Genomic DNA, 17,396 nt, shown 5'->3' on the forward strand with positions numbered 1-17,396 from the left:
CTGTTTATTTAATTTAAATCAGTGAGTTTTTAATTTAAATCAGCTAAAAAAAAAAAAAAAATCATCCTATTTTGCATTTTCCTGACGTCCGTGAACAAAGTAGTAAACTCCCGCCTCCTCCGTCTCAGTCCCTTCCGGTTCGATCCAACATGGCGGCTGTTGACAGATGAAGCTTTGAGTCGGATTTTACTCATCGATTAGGTCGATTATTGACCAACTGTGACGGACCGGATCGAACCGGTTTGTCGGCGCAGTGTGAGGAGAGACGATCAAAGCGGCGGAAAAATCAATCAGAGGGAGAAACAAACACTGAGAAACAGAAAGAGGTGAGAAACTGTTTTCCTCCTCCTTCTTCTTTTGTGTTCCAGCACAAAGTTTCAGCTTCGCAGAAACCATCCATCGATAATTGATCGATGAGTGCTCTGAACAGCTGTTCTCCGTTTCCCCTCTAACAGGAAGTCAATGCTAAGGTTCTGTTCATGTTCTGGTGTCTGTGATCAGAGGCTCACCTGGACAGACCTGGTCAGACCTGGACGAGGTCATGGAGAAGTTCGGGATGAGCTTTGGTGGCGGTCCGAGCAGGAAGGAGCTGCTGGATACGGTGGAGTCCCAGAAGAAGCAGCTGATCCAGTACCAGACCCGCTTTAGGGATGTGGTCCGGGCCTACAAGAGCCTCCTGAAGGAGAAAGAGGCACTGGAGGCCAGCCTTAAGGTTCTAAGCGTGACCCAGGACCTGGACCTGACCCAGAAGGGTTCGACCATCGCAACACAGGAGCTTACCGAGGATGGCTGCTCGCTGCACAGCGAGGACAGCGTGGACACGGCGGCGTCTCTGGACATGGCCAGTGAGACTACGAGAGGCGACCAGAGCGAGGAGGACCAGGCAGAACTGGGAGGAAGGCTGGTGGTATGTTCCTTTGACAACTGAACTTAAATCACCAGAACACAGTTAGAACTTGATGACATCACCATCGCCATAACGCTCTGATGATGTCATGTCTTATTCTCTGACTCCATGTTTGTTCTGCAGGGATCTGAACCCGATGGCAGCTCTGAGAGTGGCAGCGTGGGGACAGAGCAGCAGCAGGCTACACCCCCTCCCAGCATGGAGGCAGACCGCAGAGTCGCCCAGTTGAAGAGCCAACTGAGCACGCTCACAAGCTCGCTGGCCACGGTGACACAGGAGAAGTCGCGAATGGAAGCAAGCTTCCAGGCTGACAAGCGGCAGCTGAAACAGGAAGTTGAAGAGCTGCAGGAACATCTGGTCTCCGTGACAACACAGCACGAGGCGGAACTGCACAACCTGCAGCAGCAGCTTGCTGAAAGTCGCGCTCGCATCATTACGCAGCAGCACGAGCGCGAGCAGGAGCAGGGGGACCACGCTCAGCAGCTCCGCGAGCTACAGAGGCTCCTGCAGGCCGAGCGAGACCTCCGGCAGGACGCTGAGCTCCACCTCCAGGATGCCAGCACCGCCCTGCTTGTAACATCACAGGCCGTGGACCGGGGGACGGAGTCCGAGGCTCTCCTGCACCAAGTCAAGGAAGAGAGAGACGAGCTGAGGCGGAGGCTGCAGGCTGTCGAGGAGGAGCAACGAATACCCGACCCCAGAGTGGACGAGCTGCAGCAAGAATTGAACAAGCTGAAGAACCAGGTCCAGGAGCAGGTCCAGCTCGAGACCCGCAAGGTGAGCCCAGAACCAGGTCCAAACAAAGTCCCAATCAAACAGGTCCCAGTGAACCTGGTTTAACCACATTAAACAGTTTAAGCTCTAACAGACCATGTAAACTAGAACAGGAAGTGAGGTCATGTCTGTGTTCGTGTTGCAGGTGTGCGATGCAGAAGAGCGCGCTCGTGAGCGTGCTCAGTCGGCAGAGGCTCGGGTGGCGGTCCTGGAGCAGCGTGTATCGGAGCTGTCGGAGCTGCTGGGCTCGTGTGAGAAGGCGAGGCAGCGTGACCAGCAGGCAGCGCAGAGACTCCGCGATCGTGTGCTGCAGCTTGACACGGAGAACAAAACACTCGCCATCGCCGCCTCGAGCAGGGTGACCTCTGACCTCGGGCCAGACGAGCAACTGGATGTGGGGGCGCTGCGGGAGAAGCTGCAGAAGGTGAAGAAGTTGCTGCTCCTTGCGGCTCAGAGGAACCCCGACCAGAACATCCAGGACCTGGAGGTGGAGCCGGGTGCAGATGCGGCGGCGGCGGCTCTCGCCTATCAGCAGGAGCTGCGGCAGCTCAGGGATGAGTTTGAGCGCTACAAGGTGCGAGCGCAAGTGGTTCTGAAGAACAAGAACGCCAAAGATGGCTGCCAGGCACGGGAGCTGGAGGAAGTGCGCGACCAGCTTGCTGAGCTGCGTGAGAAGTACATAAACCTCCGCATGCAGAGTGACGAGGCCGAGGTCTGCCACCGCCAGCAGCTTGATGAGCGCCAGCAGCAGGCGGTGTCGCTGCAGCAGGCACACCGGCAGGAGGCGGAGCGTCTGGAGGCACTCCACCGTGACGAACTGTTGCAACTGGAGGCGGAGCTTCACAAGCAGCGTGAGCGCACTATGGCGTTGCTGGATGAGAAGGACCGCGAGCTGGAGAGGCTGCGGGCCGCTGCCGCCACACTCAGCTGGTCCAATCGTGCTCATAACACACCCGCTGACCCTAAAGAGAATGGCCCTGACACAGAGACCGACGCGATCAGCCAGGCACTGCGGCAGGCCACACCCAATGAGTCAACACTGCTGCTGTATGCTGAGCAGCTCGCACGTAAGGAGGTGGAGGTGGGTGCACTGCGGCGGCAGAAGAACCAGCTGGAGGAGGACACGCGCCAGCTGCAGGCACAACTCATTACAAACGCCGAGCGCCATGATGAGGAGGTGGCAGCCCTGCGGGACCGCCTCGAAAAACTGATCCGGGACCAAAGCCGCGAGGGCGCCAACATGGAGTACCTGAAGAACATTGTGTACCGGTTTCTGACGCTGCAGGACGCCAACGGGCGCCAGCAGACGCTCACTGCCATCCTCACCATCCTGCATTTCAGCCCACAGGAGAAGCAGGATGTCACGAGGCTGCAGGGCAGCACCTGGTGGGTGGGACGCAGGTAGAGCACCTGAGGAAGAAAACACTCACCTGCAGGAAGAACACCTGGACATCTGAGCCATTGAAGGCATGGCTTTGTGCTGCGCTTGAGGGCATTGTGTTTTTCATCTTCCTGGTGTTTCTCTGACGGTTTGCTGCTCTCTGAGCGTCTTGTGACTTCAAACACTACAAACACGTTAACATGTGACCTTCGCTGGTCAATCAGCTGATGTATATTTTTGATTCAGATTAAAATATTTTTCCTGCTTCAATCTGTGTCTGAGCGTCAGTGAAGTGCCTTGATGATGACACAACTCTAAATACGATTTGCCTGGTCCAGCCTCTTCAGGTGAGATCACCTGTCTACAGCTGCAGTTCCTGCTTTTACCAGCCTCTGATTGGCTCTGGTCTGAAAAGGTGAAGCTAAATTCACTTAACAGGTAGAGTGCAAACTGTACACGATGGAAAAAGTTGATTTGTGAGGAACAGTGAACACACCTATGTCAGATTACAGGTAAAGGTGTTTTTGAAGCCTGAAGCTTTGTTTTATTTCATGTTTCTGACAGACATACACACGTCACACTGATCAAATACTTCACCACTGAGCTTCTCTAACATCTGTCCACATCTACAAACACTGCCTTCAGGTGCACAGAACAAAGACAGAAATGTTCATAAATGTGTTTGCACTGATCTTCACTCAGACGTTCAGATGTGGAGCCTTAATTATTTTTATATAAAATAAATAAGGAAAGAGAAAGAATCAGGAGGTTTCCTTCTCGAGGTCTGAAACTGAAGCATTAAAGAGCAGCAGCATGAAGATCAAAGGCTTATGATGACGCCGTCAGACCACAAGAAGTTACATTTCACCATGACATGAGAGGAAACTTAAAGCCTTTCTGTTCAGTCTGAATCCTGGAGGACATTAAAATAAAACAAACATGAATAAAAGTCAGAGGACAGGAAGTGCTCAGACTTTAATTTCAAAATAAAGGTTTACAAACAAACAGAAAGTGGAGCTTCATTCTTAGTGTTACATTCCGTTTGTGGAGATGATAGAAAAATACGACTTCTGTGAAACACGAACAGCCTGATTCCACCGTCAGAGAAACCAAAACACCAGAGCAGCAGCTCGATGGAGACAGGTAATAAAGTTTAAATAAAATTTTAATATTCCAAAAACTGAAGATTTGAGCCGATGTTGGTTTTTCTGTGGAGTGTGAAGATGCTGATGAACACAAGCGTGCGTCCTGGCTGTGGGGTTAGCTGTCGTCACGGTGACGCGCCTGTGCCGAGCACAATCTGCAGGTCGGCAGGCAGCGAGCTGATGATGGAGGAGATGAAAGAGTCGAGTTTGTCCATCACACCGTCTCTGAGCTGCAGCTGCTGACGTCGAGCTTTAATCTGAAAAGCCACACACACTTCCTGTCCTCAAAAACTAGACTTTTGACATGAAACCAACAAAGAAGAAGCAAACGATCCTAGTTGCAGGCCACCACCTCACTTTGGATTAAACCCAGATAAGGATCCTGAATTATTATCATAGCTTCATTTTCATAACAAAGTTTCATCTCTAAGCTTTAAAACAAGAAACCAGAAAATATTTTTCCCCCAGTCTCCTCTGTGGCCCAGGGCAGCATCATCTCCATCACAAATATGATGGATTTTACCCCAAACATGAACTTTTATTACAGGCAGACGTCCCAGCGTTAGTGAAGGCTTTAGCGTCCATGGTCAGTGAACGCATTGTCAAGTCCAGCTTCAAACTATCAAACCATCTCACTTTTGATTTAACTCTCAGGTAACTAAAATCTTTTTCACCTGCAGTTTTAAGTTTTACTTCTTCAAATTAATTTTTATCCTAAGCTTTTTATCGGTAACACAATTTTACATGACACTTTTTTCCTGTCTAACAAACTTCCTGTTGGAACTCACCAGCTTCTCTCTGAGCTTCAGAATCAGATCCACAACCTCCACCTCAGACTTGTCTTTGGTCCATCCCAGCAGGTCCTGCAGAGGACACACCTGGATTAGGGGCTGCACAGCTGGCTGATGGTCGAGCATTTTCGCTCAGATAACTTACCGCATCGCAGATGACCTCCAGGTGGAGACTCTCTAGCTTCTGTGTCATCTCTCGGTGGCGGTGACGGTACCAGCCGTCAAAGTTTGGAGACCTGAAGAACTTCCTGAGATGGAAACAGGAAGTAGAAACTTAAAGACAGGAAGACAGAAAACACCTGGATCACTCACACCCGTGAGGCTCACCTGTACAGTCCTATCCAATCACCTCTAAGCAGAGAGGTGAGCTGCGGGCCCGCATGGTCCAATGTGGACAGGAACTCGTCCTGACTGAAGGGGCGGATCTGAGGCGGAGTCTGAACGGAAACAGGAAATGTGTAACACAAGACAGCACTGTGACCTCATCACCACCACTCATTTCCTGTTTACCTTCCAGGGTGTAACGGATCTCTGCAGGGGCATCAGACTCGCCATGTAGCGTTCCTATTAGACAAAACACGCTGCTTACTGAGAACTGCTCTGTGATTGGACAAGTTATGCTTACATCATAAAGTACAGGCAATGCGAGCTGATTGCGCAACTACTTACCAGGGGGATAATGAAACTCTGCGTGAGCTCCAACAGGTGTCGCCTCAGGATGGCGCTCTGCACCTCCGACGGCCGCTTCCTTTGGATCCCCTGCAGGTAAACAGTCAGTCAGCGACACTCTGCATTACCTGTGTGTGCGGTGTGCTCAGGTGTGCTCACCTTCAGCAGCCTCTTGATCAGGATCTTGTCCTTGTGCAGAAACGTCTTGTAAGCCGTGTAGATTCCTGCCAAAACAAACCTTCAGCATGACAGACATCTACCTGAGCTCAGGTACAAACACGCCCCCACCGGCTTACCTGGTTTGGTGTCAAGCGTTTTCAGCTTAGAAAGTTTCTTCACCTTCACCTGCTTCGGTAAATCACCTGGAAGACATCAGAGACAGCACGCATACGTGATTAAAAAGGTCACAACAAGAACGGCGAAGACGATCTGAACAGCACACGCCTGACAGCCATGGCACTTCACAGAAACAGGAAGCTCACAGTGAACACGCAGGAAGAGGAGGAATACGGCGTACCTGCCATCTTGACCTCTCCCAGCCGGACGATGTGAGGCCAGCTCTGAAACGTCTTGATGAAGAACGGGTTGGTGACGCCCAGCACGACGCTTGGTCTGAACAAGAGAAGAAGAAACAGGTAATCACACGTGAGGCTGGAACATCTGTCGACCGCTTTCCTAAACTTAGGCTTTAAGTGTCCCAAGGGTGTGTTTACAGCACAGGTGTGTTCAGGCTCCAGGTGAGCATGACTCACGGCGCCTGCGTCCTGGTGGTGTACTCCCTGAACTCGCTGTCATGGATGGTGAAATAGGGTCGGAAGTCGCAGCAGAACTTCAGAGGGCTGATGGAGCTGTGGACACACATCGTTATCATGGTAACAACAGAAACACCATACTCTGATTGGATGCTGGGGGCTCGTTGTGACCCCTCAGTTACCTGATGAGAGCCAGGACTGTTTCCGAAGAAACGGTGGGAGATGGAGCCATAACGACAAGCGGCTCCCCGAGCAAGGTAAGTTCCCAGAGCATCTGCAGGTGGATTAGAATGGACTGGAAACACCTGAGCAGGACACAGGTGAGACTGAGATTAACCAATCAGAGAGCACACCTACACTTGAGAAACATAGAACACCTTAACGAGTACTGACTTAAACAGGTCCAGCTCGTGGATGGTGGGCAGAAGGGTCGGCACCGGCAGCAGGTTCTGAGCATGCATACAAAAAACTTTATTAACAACAACAACAACAACAAGAATAAACATTATTAACAAGATCAAAGCAACAAGACCTCACCTCTTTAGCCGTCTGTCGCACCGGACTTCCCCCAGGTTTGTCGAATTTAGAAGGAATCCTCACCTGAAACATGAGACACACAAACACCTGTAAACCACATCCCTTCTGTCACCTGTGAGCCAGGCCACTTCTCTCCTCACCTGTAAGATAACGCCCATTACGGGCAGGTTGAGGGTCTGCCCAGGTACAGGTGAAGGCCATTGGTCGATCTCGTTACAAACTACGGGGATGAGCAGAGGAAAAACACGTTAAGGGCCATTCTGAAACCTGATTGCCTCCCAGATATGATCCAAGCATGATGTGATTACCTGCTTCAAGGCAGGGCTCATGCTTCTCAAAGAACTCAGGTGCAATGGTCTGCATCAGCGAGTGGAACAGGTGAGTGTATGGCAACCTTGACACCAGCACCAGGGACTGAAACACAGAGTCAAATGACTATCACCATCATGACCACCTGTGAGCAGGTGAATACAGGTGAACACAGATGTGTTTGGTGACCTTCTGGAAGTAGCCCCTCTTCACAGAGACGTCCTTCACTTGTCTGAAGTAGACGTAACCGAAGAAATGCGCCGTTTCTCTCTGACAGACAGAACAGAAATGTTACGCACCTGTGAGGCTGAAGCAATCAGCCATTCAGGAACCAGGTGAGTCTCACCTGCAGTGTGACGGGAGCGTCACGGTTGTAAAGGTCGTCTCTGAGCCTTGATGTTCGGCGACCGACAGACTGACGGAAGCGGAAGCTAAACTGAGTGTCCCCAAGGCACCCTGGGAAATAACAGACAGCCCACGTGACCTCTGACCTCCAACCTCTGACACCTGCAGTATTAATTAGCATTACCTCAGCTTACCTGAGTACGAGTCGGGGAAGGACAGGTAGCAGATACTGGTTTTCTGTCAACACGAAACAGAATCAGTGAAAGTGTAATCAACAACACTTACAGGTGATCAGGAAGCTGAAGATATTTACCTCTTTCTCTGTCAGCTTCACATCTTGAGGATAAACCAGCTGAAAGTAAACACAGGGGAAAATATTTCAGAATCTGCAGAAAATTCTGACGTTTTTAAGTTTTTCCGATCTGAGATAGCAAGAGAGGATTAATTAAACTTGCATATCGCCCTTCGTTATCCACAATCTTCTGATAAGCAGTTGCACAAAAAGTATAGTCTATAATATTTGAAACACTTCAGGTAATCGATTGGTTCTATGATGAGCTCAAGAGCAGTCTGATATTGTTATTATTTGTATTATATTACAAAATCTATCAGAATAATAATGAGAAAACAATGCGTTTTTTAAAACACGGATTGGTGCTTCTAGGCCAACATAGCTGTCTTTAATCCACAGACACAACTCCTTGAGTCCCACCACCAAACCCAGAATCCTGCTGATTTTACTTCTGCTGCCTTCCACGGATCCTTAACTGTCTCCTCCATTCAGTGTCTCAGTCATTACCACCTGTCCTTTACAGAGTATTCACATTTTAACACAGCATTCATCTTTATTTACCTCCACCATAAACGGAGCAACACCAGGTACAGGCAGGACAAGGCGAACACCGAGCGGTCAGATTTTTACGCTGATTGTATGAAAGCTGCGAGACGAGAATGTTTTCAGCCTGGTGTTTACCTGTTCAGGTGCGTTTCTCCACAGGTCACATGTGAACAAAGAATTCGGGGGGTTTAAATGGAGTTTGGTACAGACAGAGGAGCGGCTGTTTTTCAACTGAAATTACTCATCAAACCTCCGATCATCAGTGATCATTCATCATATCGATCACTAGCTATGCTAGCGATGCCAGGCTAACGTACCTCAATTGCTTGTCCGAGCTCCAAGTCGAACGTAACGACGCACGCGCACTCCAACCAGGAGGAGAAGCGGGCCCACCGGCTGCGGCTTTCCGCGCGCCCCGCCTCCTCCTGCTCCTCGTGTCGGGGAGAACCGGGACCGTCAAATGGGTCCATCACGACCGGACCAAAACGGCAGCAGCTCTGCGCATCACCATCCGAGCCTCCATCACCATCAGCGGGCAGAAGCCGGAGAGAGCTCCCCCTGTTGGACAAGAGAGAATGAACCCACACACACCGCTGCTGGAGAAAATCAAAGGCTGCCGGCTTTTATTTATTTATTTTACTAGTTTCTACTGATTTTTACTGCCTGTTACCCCAACAAATACATCCACACAAGTTTGATCTCTTATTATGAACAAATCACTGCTTTCTGTAACTTATTACTTTTATTGTGAAAAGGCCGGATGCGTGCGCAGCGTGTTCCGGTAGATTACCGGCCGCGCTCAGCTCGGCTCTCCAGTCTCTCAGCTGTAACCGGACTGAACGTCATGTCTGACCCGTGCTCCTTTTCCTCGTTCACCAGGTGCGTCACCAAGCACCTGAACCTGCACCTGCACCTGGACTTCGACAGGCACGTAATCAGAGGGAGGGTGGCGCTGACTGTGGAGGCGCTGGAGGACCGATTCTCTACGCTGGTAACGTCAACGGGACGCGGGGGGTTAGCCTCGATCTAACTGAACCTTTAGTGCTCACCAGAGTCCAACTAAAATCCGCTGGATTTAAGGGGAGTGCGTGCTTAGAGGCGAGCACGAAGAAGTAACGAGCCGGGTCACACTGACGGTTCCTCGGGTGTTCCTCTGTGATCCGGCACCGTGCAAGCGTTAAGGTGTGCCTGATGATTAACTTTAACCTCGGGGAGTACCGGTACCTTAATTCCAGCTGTTTTTAAATGGAGTCTGGTGTTAAGGCGTTTTTACAGACTTATAAAAACAGTTTGTCACTCAGCTTTAATAAACTAACCGTACTGTTTTAAAGTTTTAAAACGTGATTTCACAAACTGAAGCTTCACATATTTACGATCTTTAAAACTCTAACTGTGATATAAATCATTTTTACTTACATTTTTACTTAATTATTGATCTTTATTCACGTCGCATTTAAATTGTGACGCTGTGTGACATCCTCGAGCTTCGGGACTGATCGGGTTTAATAACTGCTTTATTAAAACAAACTCGTTAACTTTAACCTGTTGTTTTGGAAAAACTGTGACAGGTGAGTATCTTTCAGATAGAACAGGTGTGTCCAGGCTAAGTTCTTTAAATTCCACAGAAGCCTGCACCCCTACTGGAAACTGTGGTTCAGTTCACTGTCTGTGGTTATTCTTGCGCTTTGTTACTTCACCATCGACTCTCACCCGTGAGTGTCAGATTTCAAATTTTGAATCAGTTCTGTAAATATATTCAGAGCATAAAAACTTAAAATGGCTCTTTTCTGGATGGAGTTTGGCGTGACACCAGTCAGCTGAAGCCGTAGACTGAAGTTTAGTAAAACAGGTGTGCAGGAGAGCAGACTTTTCACTTATTTGTTTTTAACAGTTTTCATAGCTCAGGTTTGATTCTGCAGCTGCAAGACGGTCGCCTGTAGAAAGGTAAATGTAACATTAAGCCCCCAGTGGTTTTCTGTCTTTCTACCTCCGTAATCCCCTCCCTTTTGCACCCATCTTTGGGTGCATGGTTGCTTAAGAGGTTAACCCTCACCTGTCCATAAGGCAGACAGATAGACACACAAGTAAAATAAGTTTTTCTTTGAATGGACTCTGGTGTGACGTGGCTCAACTTTAAGACAGAGTGTGTAAGGTGACCTTTGTGCAGGTAGGACAGGTGAATATTTATCAGCAGGTTCAGGTGCTGACACAGCAGCTCGGTAACTGGGGTTTTCTGTACCACAGACTTTGGACAGCAGTGACCTGAGCGTGGTGTCGGTGACGGCCAATGGGCAGCCGGCACGCTTCAGCCTAGGGCCCAAACACAGCTTCAAGGGGACCCCATTGGAGATCACGCTGCCCTTTGACCTCTCCAGGTGACTCCGCCCTCCACTCTCTCTGTCCTTATGGCCTGTCTTTTCTAATTAAATTCTAACGTCTGCTGTCCAATCAGAGGGCAACATGTGATCGTGGAGGTGACCTATGAGACGTCTCCATCAGCAACAGCACTGCAGTGGCTCACGCCTGAGCAAACTGCCGGGAAAAAGCACCCCTACCTGTTCAGCCAGTGCCAGGTGAGCCATTTACCCTCACCTGAGCTATATCCAATATAAATGATTAAAATTTTCATGTTTAAATTTGAATTCAGAGAAATTCTAGATTTTTTCTCTTTTGAAACCTTTTTTAAGTTATAAAAGGTTAAAATAAAAGTTTTAAACTGAAGTTTACTGTAAACATATTTTTGGTTGATTACACCTGAAACGCTGCATACGAAAACCTTCAACAGAAAGAAAAGTTCCACTTTTTGTGGTTTTTCTGTGAACTGTTGAAACTTTGTGAAACTGCAACCATTAACAAACTACTTCCCTGTTATTCTCGTTTTCTACCTTCTTCAAACTGATTTCACTGCTTTGTAAAGTTTAAAGCCTCAGTCTGCTGCAGAGCGTCCTCTGTACAGACCACCCCTGAACACAACATGTAGCTAATAGCCTTGGTGCCCTCTGTGCTGTCTTACAGGCTCATCACTGCAGGAGCATGATCCCCTGTCAGGACACCCCATCCATCAAGCACACCTACTATGCTCAGGTAAACAAACACCACTGACATATTATTGATTATTAAAATTATTAATAATTGTTAAAAAAAACACCTGAACAACATTCATAGCATCACCTCAGTGCCCAGAGCCTGATATTAGTCTCTCAGGTGTGTACTTGTGTGTGGGTACCTGTCCCTCAGGTGTCTGTCCCTAAGGACCTGGTGGCGGTGATGAGTGCAGTGAGAGATGGACAGGAAGTCGATCCTCAGGATAGTGGTCGGATCATCTACAGGTTCAGGCAGACGGTAGGGGGAGTCTCTTTCTTCTCTTCATCACCTGACATCATCATCACCAGGCCTCAGGCGTGACTGTCCTCTGTTTGACCTCTGATCTCAGGTGCCTATGCCTTCCTACCTGATAGCCATTGTGGCTGGAGCTCTGGAAAGCAGGTACAGATTGTCTTACCTCTTCTGATGTCACAGCATCAGCTTCAGCAGGTAAACTTAACTCTGTGCTCTGATTGGTTGGCAGGGAGATCGGGCCAAGGACCAGAGTCTGGTCGGAGAAAGAGTTTGTGGACAAAGCAGCGTTTGAGTTCTCCGAGGTGAGAACCACAGACACACTGAGGCCACGCAAACAATGGAAAGAAGACACAGAACATGAGAACATACAAACATGAAAATATGAGAACATGTAAAACATACAAACATGTACAACATGAGAACACAAAAAAATGTAGAACATGCAGGACATAGAGAAGCTGGAGTGATGTTCGGGTGTTCCTTGTCTTTCAGACCGAAGCCATGCTGAAGACAGCTGAGGAACTGGCTGGACCGTATGTTTGGGGTCAGTATGACGTCCTGGTTCTCCCTCCATCTTTCCCCTACGGCGGCATGGAGAACCCATGTCTGACCTTTGCCACGCCCACCTTGCTGGTACGTACAAACAGGGGGCCAATCAGGTTGTTCATGATGTGTCAGTGTCATGAGACTGTTAGTTCTGATCAGCTATTTCCTGTCTGTTTTCAGGCTGGAGACAAATCTCTGTCTGGTGTGAGTACAAGACTCTTCCCACCTCACCATGTGATCATGCATTATAATTAAATTACCTTCCATTCCTGTCTGTGACTGTGCATGTGTCCTACAGGTGATTGCCCACGAGATCTCTCACAGTTGGACTGGAAACCTGGTGACCAACAAGACCTGGGAGCATTTCTGGTAAACAAACAAACAGGTGGAGCTCAGCTCAAGGGTCTCAGGTGTTTGCAGAGACGTGTAGAGAACCCATGGACGCCTCAGAAGATAAAATCTTAAAACCAGTTTTGAGACATGCTCTAAGTCACAAAACCCGATGCAACAGAACAGGCCCACATTTGCTCAGGTGTCCAGGCACTGTGTAGGTTTTCAGAGTGAAGTCACAGCTTTGGGACAGACACTTTGTGGAACTTATGGGTTCTCTGAAATGGGATCAACTCATGGTGGGGTTGGTTTACCTGGAAAGATTCACTCTGAGGTTAGCTGAACGAAAATCATCCAGGGTTCGACTTCACAAAAGCAGAAATCATTAAGAAATACCAGCGTTTGAGGGTCAGGTGATGCAACGTATTGGCTGACCCGTCCCCACTGCTGACCCGATAGCTCGCTGAGACCGTCCTTTTGAAAATCTTTGATTTACTTTGGTTTTCACAAGGAAAAATTCAGACAACTGTTACAGCTGATTGACACACAAAGTGGTGGGAAGTACTGTAAAGGATTACCTAGGCAACCAGACATTGCATTTTCCACTGTCGGCTCCAACAAGATGCTTATTATTATGTCATTATTTGACGTCAGCATGTTTGTACCTTCAGGCTGAACGAGGGTCACACGGTCTACCTGGAGAGGATGATCGGCAGGTGTTTGGAGAGCGAACAGTTCAGGCAGTTCAAAGCCATCGGAGGCTGGAAGGACCTGCAGGACTCGGTGAGAACTCAAACATTATACACCTTCACCTGTGTCACATCCACAGTCTGACATGAGGCACGTTTTCCTTCCACTCACCTGTGCTCATCATATCTCAGGTGAACACCTTTGGAGCCAACAACCCTCTGACCAACCTGGTGCCCAGCCTGCAGGACGTCAGTCCTGACGATGCCTTCTCCTCCGTGCCGTACGAGAAGGGCTTTGCTCTGCTGTATTACCTGGAGGAGCAGCTGGGAGGGCCAGGTAACACCTGCACACTCCTGCACACTCACCTCTTTCCTGTTCAGTTGCTGACACACCTGTTGATCTGTTTTGCTCAGAGGTGTTCATGGGCTTTGTGAAGTCGTACATCCAGCGGTTTGCCTACAGCAGCGTCACCACAGAGGAGTGGAAAAACTACCTGTTTGCCTACTTCAAGGACAAGGTGAGGAACAACTGGACACTCAGGCAGAGTTACAGTGACTGGAGGGAAGGAACATCAGCTTGGCAGGTTTTGGTCAGAGGTCAGATTGTTACAAGAAAAGACAAATATTTACAGGGTGATCAGGCAGAAACTCCAGATGTGATAGATAGGTGGGTTCAAAGGTCAAGATGGAGCCTTGAGATGAGTTTTTGTGTCTCAGGTGGACATCCTGAACAAGGTGGACTGGAACGCCTGGATGTTCACACCTGGGATGCCTCCTGTTAAACCTCAGTAAGTACTCAGACTTCCATCTGGTCTCTGATTTCTAAAAACAATCTGATTCCTTTGTCCTGATTGGCTGTTGTTTCAGATACGATACCACGATGGCTGACGCCTGCAACGCTCTCAGTCAGAAGTGGCTCCAGGTGAGACCTGAATCTGGTGAGGACTCTTGAGTGATTTTATGTTCAGGCTCAAAGCTCCATCCTCTGTCCCCGTTCAGGCTAAAGACCAGGACCTGAACAGCTTCAAGCGGTCCGATGTGAAGACTCTGTCATCCCACCAGGTCATCGAGTTCCTGTCACTGCTACTGCAAGAGGTAACCACACTCCACATTAACTCCCTACAGTCCACTTCCGTTCACTCACCTGTTCCTTCCTTCAGGATCCGCTCCCTCTGACTCACGTGAAGAAGATGCAGGAGATTTACGATCTCAACGCCTATATGAATGCAGAGATCCGCTTCAGGTGAGTCTTTCAGCAGGTATAAATGGGACTTTCATTTTAAAACCTTCCCCTCCTTAAAGCCTCTTGGTGATTGGCTGTGCTCCCTCCAGGTGGCTGAGGCTGTGCGTCAGGTCCAGGTGGGAGGAAGCGGTTCCACTAGCGCTGAAGATGGCGACCGACCAGGGCAGGATGAAGTTTACACGACCACTCTTCAGGTCCTTACACTTCAACAGTAGTTTCACTAGAACAAAACTCCACATCACTGACCTTCATGTTTGTTTTTACCGTTTGTTCTATTGTTTCTTCTGTGTTTTTACTGTGCCTTTACCATTTTTACCCTTCCACTTTAAAGACTTATGAGGTATTATCGTCACCCTCCCGGGGACGTGGCATGAACACCTAAGTTTGTGAGTGTGATAACTCGAGAACAAGATGACATAAGAGTTTCAAATTGGTCCCATAGCTGTATCTACTAAAATTCTCAGACGAGATCAAGCTGACTGACCTTGGCCTTATTGCCAAGGTCAGAGGTCAAGTTTTCTAAAACTCTTGCAATGCAATAACTGAAGAAGGTTATCTAGGGTTTTCAAATTGGACCATAAGTTTCTACTAAAAATCTTGGATAAGTTTGAATCTGACTGACCTCAATCTCAAGGTCAGAGCAAGTTTTCTGAAAATCGTGTTAATCTGATAACTTGAGAACACGGTGATGTAGGGTTTTGAAATTGATACCCGAGGTGTGTCTGCTAGGAGGCAGCACTGGTTCTCTTACTGTGTTTCTGCTGTTTTAATCATTGTGGCTGTGCTTCATCTTCAGGGAGGTGTTTAACTTTGAGAAGTTTCGTGATGAAGCTCTTCGAGTGTTTCTGGCTCATCGAGCGGGGATGCACCCGGTCACCTCCGGACTCGTCTCGAAGGACCTGAAGGTGGACGTCAGCAACGCCGCCAGTCAGTAACAGCAGAAACGAGTCCAGAACCAGTCAGAGACCAGTACCGATCAACTTCAGCGCCAAAGCAATATTATATCACAGCTGTTATTTCTTGGCTGGTTCTCTCTGATGAAAGTTTAATTGAATCCTCTTTTTCCTTTTTATTCCTTTCAAATATTTCGTCTTCAGCAGAAAAACAAGACGATTTTATAAAGAAATAAACTGAGTAAACTTTGGATTCTTGTTGTTCATTCAGATCTCAGCTGGGGTCACACAGGTCATGTGTGATCGTGTGCTGTTTGTAGTTTCAGTGTTTACATTTTCACTTTATTCTAATTGCACAAGTAGAAAATCGCTGGGGTTTTTATTATTTTAGGCATAAAAGGTACAGAAATGTCTGAAATACTTAAAGCAACACTTAAGACCTGCTTTTAAGCATTCATAGAGGATGATTTGTGTTTCACACTGAGCTTAGCATCCCTCACACTGATATGTGTCAGGAAGTATTCACACTGATGCAAAAAGAAGACCTGCAGTAACTGGCCAGAGAACATACAGGAACAAAGAGCTAACAAATCAGTCATCTGGAATTATACTTTTAAGGTCACCTAATCTGGTGATCAGTGTATCTCAATATCATGAAAAATTACCTCAAATATTTGAATTAAATCTCTAAAAGGAAGTGTGCTGTTTCTGACCACTCCAAGCGTCAGGACATAGCTTGTTGACTTATTTAAATGTTCATTCAGATCCAAAAAGTCTCTGTTTACTCTCCTCTACCTGACATCCAGACTCACTTTGAGTATAAAAGCCACCTGTTCTGAACTCACAGTGATGGAAACCTTAAGATAAAGGAAACATAACCATCACAGTGCTGTGCTGTCTTCACTGCTTTTAATTCTTTTGGCACTGAAAAGTAATTACCTTCAGATGACGACTTTGATGTTTGTAAAGCTGCAGTGTCAGACCCGAACATGAAGAAGGTTCACGTGTTGCGATAGAAATCTCAGAGCTTACCTAACACCACTGAACAGACAGTTTGAGGAAGAAAACAAAAGAATGACAACATTCAGAGGTCAGAGCCTGTAATTCACTTCCTCTTTCAGTTGGAGCATTAACAGGACAAACGTTTCACCATCATGTGTTGGGAAATGTGAAGCCACAGAAATAGTTACACAAGCATGCTCGAGAGGAGGAAGGAGAGCCGGGGCACCGCTGAGAGACAAAATATTTTAAATCTTCTAAACTGAAACCTCTGACATCAGACTGACATCTGCAGAAACAGGATGCTGTCAGAGGGTTTTCAGGCTGTTCAGAAGAATTAAACATCTGGTCTTCAGTTTCTGTTGGAAACACAGAAACTGCCAGACTGGAAGTTCAAACTACTGGAACATCTGGTGATCCAAACAGCTGTTTGTTACTAGAGTACAGGCTCAGATGCTCTACATGTACAGCTTTGAGCTTGAGATCTGTGGACTCATTTGTCGCTTTTAAAAAACAGCTAAAAACTCATCTTTTTAAACTTTCTTTTGGTAAATTTTTTGTTTTTATGTTTAAGCTTCTGTGAAGCACTTTGTGATTTTTATCTTGAAAGGTGCTATACAAATAAAATTTTACTTACTTACAAACTGAGGCTTGCTGGAGGACAACCAGCATCACCTGCAGGCCAGGTGATTTATTTTTTACTCTTCTGTGACTGAAGCTTCCAGATCTTTCTCTCACTGTGCATTGAATACAAAGCTGTAGAGGAGTCACAACTTATGTTCAACAATCAAATGTTATAAGGGAGGAATGGTTCATCGATCTTCTCAAAAAAGCTTAATGTGTTTGTATTTAATCATAATAATAAAATGTAATTTCTGAGCAGAAATGAGCAGAAAATGAGCCAGAATG

General features: G+C 47.6%; 3 protein-coding genes across 6 annotated transcripts; 2 read left to right on the top strand and 1 right to left on the bottom strand.

The window, feature by feature from the left end:
• Positions 1-110: 110 nt before the first annotated feature.
• On the top strand, positions 111-3,332 carry gcc1 (GRIP and coiled-coil domain containing 1). Of its 2 annotated transcripts, none has more exons than XM_085437384.1 (4): positions 111-326; positions 456-907; positions 1,031-1,684; positions 1,827-3,332. In XM_085437384.1, exons 2-4 carry the CDS (start codon positions 542-544, stop codon positions 3,084-3,086), a joined length of 2,280 nt encoding a protein of 759 aa, XP_085293510.1. In that variant the 5' UTR covers positions 111-326; positions 456-541; the 3' UTR covers positions 3,087-3,332. The 2 variants fall into 2 exon arrangements, with proteins under 2 accessions (XP_085293510.1, XP_085293511.1); XM_085437385.1 differs by having other exon boundaries at positions 504-907.
• A 680-nt stretch (positions 3,333-4,012) lies between these two features.
• dennd6b (DENN/MADD domain containing 6B) lies at positions 4,013-9,122 on the bottom strand. Of its 2 annotated transcripts, none has more exons than XM_085437388.1 (20): positions 8,766-9,122; positions 7,924-7,962; positions 7,805-7,847; positions 7,612-7,721; positions 7,455-7,535; positions 7,265-7,370; positions 7,097-7,176; positions 6,957-7,019; positions 6,813-6,868; positions 6,602-6,724; positions 6,420-6,515; positions 6,185-6,279; positions 5,964-6,029; positions 5,827-5,891; positions 5,668-5,757; positions 5,509-5,562; positions 5,326-5,435; positions 5,144-5,246; positions 4,996-5,070; positions 4,013-4,464 (listed from the first exon to the last, which is right to left on the bottom strand). In XM_085437388.1, the coding sequence occupies exons 1-20, from the start codon at positions 8,916-8,918 to the stop codon at positions 4,333-4,335; spliced, it is 1,740 nt and encodes a 579-aa protein (XP_085293514.1). In that variant the 5' UTR covers positions 8,919-9,122; the 3' UTR covers positions 4,013-4,332. The 2 variants fall into 2 exon arrangements, with proteins under 2 accessions (XP_085293514.1, XP_085293515.1); XM_085437389.1 differs by lacking the exon at positions 8,766-9,122 and adding an exon at positions 8,464-8,516.
• lta4h (leukotriene A4 hydrolase) lies at positions 8,542-15,739 on the top strand. 2 transcript variants are annotated; one of them, XM_085437387.1, is made up of 20 exons: positions 8,542-8,591; positions 9,328-9,439; positions 10,693-10,823; positions 10,901-11,021; positions 11,464-11,532; positions 11,686-11,790; positions 11,882-11,934; positions 12,017-12,089; positions 12,280-12,420; positions 12,514-12,537; positions 12,632-12,702; positions 13,335-13,446; positions 13,545-13,689; positions 13,767-13,870; positions 14,070-14,140; positions 14,220-14,274; positions 14,352-14,447; positions 14,513-14,595; positions 14,685-14,789; positions 15,392-15,739. In XM_085437387.1, the coding sequence occupies exons 1-20, from the start codon at positions 8,542-8,544 to the stop codon at positions 15,528-15,530; spliced, it is 1,860 nt and encodes a 619-aa protein (XP_085293513.1). In that variant the 3' UTR covers positions 15,531-15,739. The 2 variants fall into 2 exon arrangements, with proteins under 2 accessions (XP_085293513.1, XP_085293512.1); XM_085437386.1 differs by lacking the exon at positions 8,542-8,591 and having other exon boundaries at positions 9,192-9,439.
• The last annotated feature ends 1,657 nt before the right edge of the window (positions 15,740-17,396 follow it).

The sequence above is a fragment of the Copadichromis virginalis genome, linkage group LG17, assembly GCF_057382275.1.
Source record: "Copadichromis virginalis isolate Kocher_CV1m ecotype Utaka linkage group LG17, C_Virginalis_male_GT1.1, whole genome shotgun sequence".
Taxonomy (NCBI): Eukaryota; Metazoa; Chordata; class Actinopteri; order Cichliformes; family Cichlidae; genus Copadichromis; species Copadichromis virginalis.